This window comes from Macadamia integrifolia, chromosome 13 (assembly GCF_013358625.1).
Source record: "Macadamia integrifolia cultivar HAES 741 chromosome 13, SCU_Mint_v3, whole genome shotgun sequence".
NCBI lineage: Eukaryota > Viridiplantae > Streptophyta > Magnoliopsida > Proteales > Proteaceae > Macadamia > Macadamia integrifolia.
In genome coordinates this window covers 26,310,890-26,319,223 of record NC_056569.1, presented here as the reverse complement: position 1 = coordinate 26,319,223, position 8,334 = coordinate 26,310,890, and the positions used below count along the sequence as shown (strand labels likewise).

General features: G+C 36.5%; 1 protein-coding gene across 1 annotated transcript; it reads right to left on the bottom strand.

Annotated features, from left to right (window-relative positions):
- Positions 1–1,187: 1,187 nt before the first annotated feature.
- Positions 1,188–5,882, bottom strand: LOC122059135 (calmodulin-binding transcription activator 4-like). Its single transcript, XM_042621825.1, has 5 exons — positions 5,516–5,882; positions 3,085–3,210; positions 2,815–2,930; positions 1,379–1,467; positions 1,188–1,218 (listed from the first exon to the last, which is right to left on the bottom strand). The coding sequence occupies exons 1-5, from the start codon at positions 5,523–5,525 to the stop codon at positions 1,188–1,190; spliced, it is 372 nt and encodes a 123-aa protein (XP_042477759.1). The 5' UTR covers positions 5,526–5,882.
- Positions 5,883–8,334: the final 2,452 nt, after the last annotated feature.

The following is an 8,334-nucleotide window of genomic DNA, read 5'->3' as shown; positions in this document are numbered from 1 at the left end:
GGGTGGGGAGGACTAATCCCAGGTAGTTTATGTGATTTGGTTGGATTTGTGATGATAGAATGAAACAAGAGGAGAAGAAATTGAGAGAGAGAAGAGATCCACTTTCTATCTCCCACATTATCAATCGTTTTTTATACTAAATTAAGAGTGACCAAAATGCCCCAAGAAAGTAAGAGTGAAACTGCAATTCAGAAGGATCTGAAAAAAGTGCACCCTTTTTGCATGCTGTGCTTTGAACACACCTGATGCGCAATCAAAATGATAACTAGCCTACCATATATGAGAGGATTCATACAGAAACACCACAGCCACTACCCTTGTTGCAGATCAATATTAAACAGCTTGAAGTTGTGCATGCTCCAGTTAAGTCCATTGGAGTGTGGCCATGAACCCCCGGGGAATCTATTGACTCCAGTTACAAACAGAGCCCAGGAAACTCAGGCAGGCCCAGTTAAACCAAGTTAGTCCAATCCAACAACGAAGAATCGAAGTACTCAACTGCTTGCAGGACTAAAGAAATAAATCCTCAACTCTATGCGTCTTTAATCACCCAGTCTCTCTAGGCTCTCTGTACCAAGATCAAACAAATAGTTTTAAAAAAAGGACCAGACCAGCTGATTGAACTGAGTTAGACCATAACCAGAAACCAAGATGTTCCTGACTTCCCGGTTACCCAGTTAGAGACCTGGTTTTCAGTGAGAACGGGCAATTATATCAGAAAACAAGATCCTGACCCATAAATGGTTTGATGTCCAATTCACTTTTGGAACTATTGATCAACAACTAGGAAAAAGCGTATCAAAGACAATTTAAAATTCAAATATTAGCATCTCAACTGAAAGATTTTCCAGGGTCTCACACAATGCTAAGGATTTCTTCAGTACCCATTGGCAATATCCATTATCCCCAGGTCAACCTTATTCCAAACAAGATTGCATTTCTCTTCTAGTATATTAGCTTGCAAAATTCTCTCACAGAGGCTTACGTTAAGCCTCCAAGATTATAGCAACCACTACCCCATAAAGCAGTTCAAACCAAATAAACACATGAAGCCAACAAAACAATCAGGATAAACAGTGTTCTCCATAAAACACTACTCGATCAAGTTGTCCTCCTCAATACATATCCATGAGTGATGAGACAGAAAGGGGTCAAACGGCTTTCTTGTTGTAACATGGACTAAATCTTTATCTAGAAGCCCTTTTAACAATTCTACAACTGCATTTTCCATATTTGCGAAAAAAAGAAGTAAGAAAAGAAATCAAAAAGGAGAAATTGAACACCATGCATCAATTGTCTATGATAAGAACAAGGAAGATATGGATACACCAAGAGGATTTGAAATTATAGCTGAAGATCTTTATGGTATGACACTTACGGATCAAGCATCCAATAGCTTCGCCTCTGAAAACTGGGATTTTGATCTCCATGTGCATAATAACAATTCAAAGCTTCAGCATTCCCAACCTTGCCACAAAGAAAAATACCAGAGAAAATTCATTTCACAAGCTAAATGATTTCAATCAAAGAAACTGTCTTTTCTACTCAGTAAATCACTAACGCAAGTATCAACCACAAAAATTAGAAAATTCAAATACAACATAAATTTTGCTGACATTAAAACTGAGACCACTTTCCTCATCACGTAACCAAACAATTTCCATGCCCTGGATAGCTCAATCAGATATTCAGATCAGGACTAGTTCAGCTCCAATCAAGTGACGTACGAGCATCTCTGGCAGCATTCTAAGCCACTGATTTTTCAAAGAAATCAATTTTCTCAAGTTTCTATATCGGAGCAACTAGTTATTGTAGGCTGGGATGTACCAATATGGGTTCAGTTTAAGTGTTCTGGGGCACAATTGTTTTTTTTTTTTTTTTTTCCATTAATTAAATAGGTTCAGTCATTTGGGAGTGCTTTCGTAAATTAATTGAAATATATAAGGTTTTATAACAGATTGTTTTAGGCCTGGGCATTTATTAATTATCAATGCAATCTGTCATTTTTTTTTTTTTTTTTTTTTAATAAAGAAAACTACAGGTGAAAAATGCATACAAAAACTATTAGGTCCCTTGAACAGAGGAACTGAGAATCAAATAAATTAATTGGAAGCAGATCAAAGATGAAGCATCAATCAGACACAATTGAAGCTGCAAAGAACAAAATGTTGGAAGTAATCCTGAACTTCAATCTTTCAGACATACAAGCAGTCACTTTGAGCCCACCACCTTCAGCGTGAAATTCAAACATCCAATTTGTTTGGAAACTTATACCATTATCCATCCATGGAAACCAAGACCACAAAATTCAGGCATGAATTAAGTTTCACCAAGGCCATTTGGCTGGTTATAAATCTTGTTGTCACCCCCCCCCTCTTATGTTTGAAACATAAATGAGACTTGGTGAGCTCTGTGTTGTAGATTCGTAGTAGGTTGAGACTCAATGTAGGAGTAGCACTGTCATAATCTTCACTTCCCCCACCCTCCTATTGCCTTTTTCCCTTAACTTCATTGTGGTGGGTATGATTAGAATGATAGATGATTGAGATTGCGTAAGATCTTATAGAATTTAAATTTTTTGAGCGTATATTCATTGAATATTGAGTAACAAATGTAATTATTAAGAAATTTGAATGGTATTCCTTTCCTCTGGGGGCATCGTTCTTTATACGAGAAGTGTTTGTTGTCATTGAGATTGACAGTAATCCTAATCAAATAAGGCAGTATTGCTTTGTCCTCGAAGCATCATAAAGGATAAGGCTTCTCCACATGGTCAATGCTAACAAATATAACCCATCAACATCTTTGACAAACCTTAAGCCGTTCATGTGCTTCCCCAACAGTTCTCCCATCCTTTTTTTTTCGCCACGTATGACCATCTCTACGAAAAAATCGAAGGACCCTCTTGTTGAAGAGGAACAAAGACCCACCTGTTAAGAAATTCAATCAGGAGGTAGGGATGTCATAATGTGAGATATAGGAATCTACACTAAGACTGCTAAGAGCTGGAATTCAAAATGCTAACAGATAAGGTTAGAGTTAAAGCACTGTATTGCTACAAAACATAAGGTCTATGAAGGTTACTAGATGGGTTCTGAGGGGCCTCCTCCATGATCTGATGATTCTCATGATTTTGTAGAATAAAGAGTACTTCAGCGGGCTTCAACCAGCGGTTTTGAGCTTCTTGAACCAACTCATTAATATCAAACCCTGAGATTAAGAAGGGAGCAGAATAATTATGAAAAAGAAAGGATCAGAACAACTTGGTAGAGTTATTGTCAACCCAGTGCATTCCCCCCACCGCCCAAAAGAAGAATAATAAATAGACACTGGCTATAAATAAACAGTGCTTTTTTCCCAAAATCAAAAGTAATCTCACCTGCAGAAAAAACTTTTATCGATTTTCTATTCCCATTTAAAACAAGCATAGGTCAACTCAGTGAGAACCTTTAGCTTATCAGCAATCCTCACTGAAATTTTGGCAAATAATGAAAACAAAACTACAAATATCAAACCTTCTTTCACTCATTAACAAGGGCATGAACACACTAAGAAATCTTACAGCATGAAACTTATATCGGTACTGAGAAGTAAAGAGAGATTCTACATCCCAAAGTAAGCTATAGTGCAGCTAAAGTCAAGAAAGTTCTATGATCCACACTAAGAAATCGACACATAAGCCCAATAAAATAAAATTACACTTCATTTTTTAATTTTCATGGGAGCTCCACAGGGTTCTTACAGGACTTAAATAAATCAATCATATCATTACACACAAGAAATTTGGCATCCATAACAATTCAACAATGTGTGAGGTCTGTGCGTCAATTGCTTTACTACTCAATAACAAAAGGTGACAAATTGCCTTTCATTCCAAGTCAATCTAGATTAATGTAAATTTCCGGAGAATATTCCAGGATGTTTCAAGCATTTGACTGTCTAGATGTCGGTCAAACCTATAAGCTTAAAGATTACCACTACTTTCAAGTTTCAATTGCATGCTTTTGTTCCCTTTAGGAGCTCAACAGTATAATTCAAAGCTGAGTGTAAATCATATAGCTAATCCTGTTCAAGTTGTGACTCATTACACAGGCCACTGCTTTTAGAACTTCGAGCAGTGATTCATTACACAAGCCATTTCTTACAATACCAAAAGCTCCCTCCCCCCCCCCCCCCCTCTTTAAATGAAATCGAAGTGGTTGCAAAGGAGTTGAATCTCTAGTGTAACTTGAACATGTTCCCTGTTGAAGGGAACAAAGGCTAGTTATATAAGATGGGAGAGGGGTGGGAATTACACAGGCCAATCACAGGCCAATCATGCAAGGCAGTATGAGTTCAAAAGTCCCAGTAACAACCAATTACTTTGGGGATGCTTTAACATCACATGGGCTACCTCCCATTAGATGCTTGATTTTTATTTCTGGGGAAAGAGACACCTGTGCACTGATTCAAAATATAGAGACACACAGGGATTTAAATAAGAATTAACCACTCACTTCATGGATCCACTCTTCCATCCTGCCCCCTAGTGGAAAAAGAAACCAATTTGAGCAAGTCTAGAAGGGAAAGAAAATAAACAATTTTGTGATCCTGCAAGACCCCAAAAGGATCCATGTCCCAAGAAATCCCAGAAGGGGATAAAGATGCAAATGAAGCCATTGAATTTCCTATTCAAAAAAGAAAGAATAGGCAGGTGAATTAGTACTATAGTGGCAGATTTCTCCACCACAAATCCTCTCAAAATCAAAACTTGAAGCCAATCCTACATCATTTCTAATGAAGACGATGAAAATATGTCGGGAGTGGCTTCAGTCCTTCCATTGTAAAAAAGCTAGGGTAATGTATTTCCCACGCTAAGTCCCATCCATCATATTGTTTATGTCGCATTTGGCTTAGTAACTAATATGGATTGGAATAGAGCGTCTTAAACTGCAGACTCACCTCACCCACCTTTCATGGTCCGAATTACCCCCAAGTTGGTATTTGAACACCATCCCTGTAGCCTTGCAAAATCGTAGCTAAGTTCCATTTATGCTTCCTGTGCCCTTTTTCGGGGTGGGAGAGGGGGTTAGAGTTGATGGCTTCGGTATCAGTTTTGGTAAAACCTGTTCAAACCTAACACATCACTATTCCTTGTCGTTAAATATCACGAATTTTTGTGTTCCCTTAATACCCACTTCACCCAAAAGAACAATGTTCAAGTAATTCCATTTGAAATCATAATAGAACTCGAAGAAGTCTACCTAGCGAATGATCCCTCTTCGGGAAAAGTCCTCATGATGTCCTCACTGAATTTCTTAATGAGCAGCGGGTTTCAAAACATCATCTCACCACTAAAAATAAGGAAACCCTTTTTCTCATAGTTCATAGTTGATAATCTACACTAGAAAAAGCGAGACTCAACGAATTCCCGTAACTTTCAGAAGCAAAAATGAAGTAACACAAAAACAAAATAACAAAATAAAGAAACACCAAAAGAGAAAAAGGAAGTAGAAAAAACAACTCGAACGTCTACCAGATTGCATGTTTGTCGATTGCGGGGGAAATCCTTCACCGGCGTTTCGCTTGAACGGATTATACACCACCAACACTAGAATGAGAGCAGTACTCGAATTGACGAGGGGAAGCACAAAAGAACCTCTAAAGGACAACACAAAGAGTAACAGCTACATAGTTACGGATCGAAGAGAGCTTCCGGGTCGCAGAGGAGAGTAGACTTCCAGACAGAGGAAAAGAAGAGGAAAACGGAGAAGGAAAGTAAGTCAATTCTGACTAGTAAAGTGTTGAAAGAAAACAACGCCGCCTCAGCGAAACCCGAGGAAAAGGCATACAATGATGAGCTGTTAAAGGTACGGATTCCTAATCGATCTCACCAGTTTAAGGATTTATACCGTTTAATTGGGTCTCATGTGTATAAACACATTTATATTTGGTGAGGCCCTAGCCATTAGAGAGGGCCTTTTGGAGGCAATTTCTGAACACACTTCCAATTTGATCGTTGCGAGTGATATCCTAGAGGTCATTTCACGTCTACAAGATTGTTCCAAGACTTTGACGATGTCTCAATTCGGTCAATCTTGGCAGATAGACGCCACCTGGTCTCCTACCTAGGCCAGTGTTCTTTTATTCATGTTTCAAAGGATGGAAATTGTGTAGTAAATTCCTTTGCAAGGGAGTGCCTTTTCTGTTTTGGAAAGAATAGTTTGGCTTAATTTCGATCCTTATCTATCTATTCATGTTTATACAAATGATGAGAGTGTAATCTGAGTACATTTTACCAAAAAAAAAGTCACCTAGTTTCAAAATCGACGTTGTGTAAAAACATAGAATTTTCAATTTATGTGTCAAAATGTCGTTCTAAATAAATTTAAAAAAAAAAGTGTTTAGTGAACCTATTTCAATAATGATTACCCTAATTATTTATTTTTTTTATATTTGAAACGAAATCGAAATAACGAAATAAAGTTTTATCGTTCTATCATTTTATGTTTCTATCATTTTTATTTTTTCCCTTTTATTCTAAAAAAGCGAAAACACTAAGAATGCGTTTGGTAACGTTTCGTGTCAAAAACGAAAATTTCAATTTTTATATCAATTTTTTTTTCTTTTAATGAGACTGGAACGATAGAACTACCTTTTGTCGTTCCGTCAATTTTTGTTTCTACCTCCTTTTTTTCACTTAAAAAAAAAACACACACTATAAATGCATCAAACGCTTTATTTTGTTTTTTCGTTCTTACAAAATAAAAAAACTCCTGAAACTTTTTGGAACGTTAGCAAAGTAACCTAAATCGACACCAAACACTTTATTTTATTTTTTTATTCCCATAAAACAAAAAAAAAAAAATCACAAAACTTTTATAGATAGACTACCAAATGCAACCTAAACAGATTATAAACAGTCAATCTCGATCAGGAATTCAGGATACAAATTCGCACTATGAATATGCAGGCCTAGGAATCGATCGGAGCGGTTTTGAGCTTTAATGAATCAGTTTCGATGGAACCTGTCGGTCCGGGCCAGCTTTTCAACCCCAGACATCTTGTCGGTTTTCAATTTTTCTTTTTTAAGGTAAAAACATCTTGTCGTCTTTCTCCTCTGATTATTCCGTTTCATTTTATATTCATCACGTTTTAAACGAGGGGTTAGATTCTTTTGTTTTTAAAATTGTAAAAGCTTTTGTCGGAACGTAGAGCACGAGTCATGGGCCTCATGGCAAGTTGTAAGGTGGAAGGTGGATCTCGAAAGATAGAAAGACCTCCCCAAGTTGTACATATGACTTTTATCGAATATGGCAACTTTTTCTTTATGCATATGATAATATTGCTAAAATATCAAATTGACGCATGTCTTTATGTTGTCCTTTATAAGCCTCTTGAATTTTTCTCATTGTTATCCCCTACCTTTTATATCATATATATATATATATATATATATGAAAGGTTTTGTCCACATACACACATTGCTTCTAAGCCTTCAATCATTGAATGAGAGAGGAATAAAGGTTGTGTAATACCATTTATATCCCTATTAGATGAAGAACCATGTATAAAACATTTTTTCAATAGACTTGTCCACAACTTTACTCGATTACTCTCATAGGTTCTAGTCATTATTCATGTCATACAAATGAGGGGTTACCTATTCCTAATGGTCAATTTGAGCAAACAGCAAAGGGTATCATATACATGAGAGATGACGGAATAGTGTTGTAAATAAGGGCAAAGTGATCATTTAAGAGAGAGAGACTGAGACAGAGAGGGTGTGTGTGCACGTGCTAGCATACCCTTTCTTGTTGGCTTAGAGATACTTTTTTCCTTTAAATAAATACTAAAAAATATTAGTGACTGATAATATAAGCCTTGTAGGGTTTTTTTTTTTTTTTTTTGACTTGCTAACTTAGAATAGAACAAATATGAGAGCAAAAGGGATAACCATGACCGATGATATAATATAATATTAGATTCAATTTGGTTAAGTTTCCTACACCCACAATAAAGAGGAATCTCTTCAACGGATGACCAATGTCGAAATTGAATGGGACTTTTAGAACATTGAAAGTATATTTCGTACCTTCAACATAGGATGTAGGTAATCATGACAATAGGTGGGTAAAAAGTTCACAGTAACTGATTATAAAAAACTTTCTCCCCAAATTACAATGTTAATCCAAATCCATATCAAGGTCAAAAAGCACCACAATCTAAACATAATATGAAAAATAACTTTAAAGGTACAATTCAACATTGGCGTGAGCTTTTCTCTTTATCTTTTTGTTCGAAAAAATAAATTTATTGACACTAATGCTATATTATTGACACCTTAAGCTCCAC

Coding starts and splice junctions, on each gene's coding strand:
- LOC122059135 (XM_042621825.1), bottom strand. Junction 2,931..3,084: donor GGCCCCTCAGAACCCATCTA/GTAACCTTCATA, acceptor ATTTCTTAACAG/GTGGGTCTTTGTTCCTCTTC. Junction 1,219..1,378: donor AGCTATTGGATGCTTGATCC/GTAAGTGTCATA, acceptor TGGAAAATGCAG/TTGTAGAATTGTTAAAAGGG.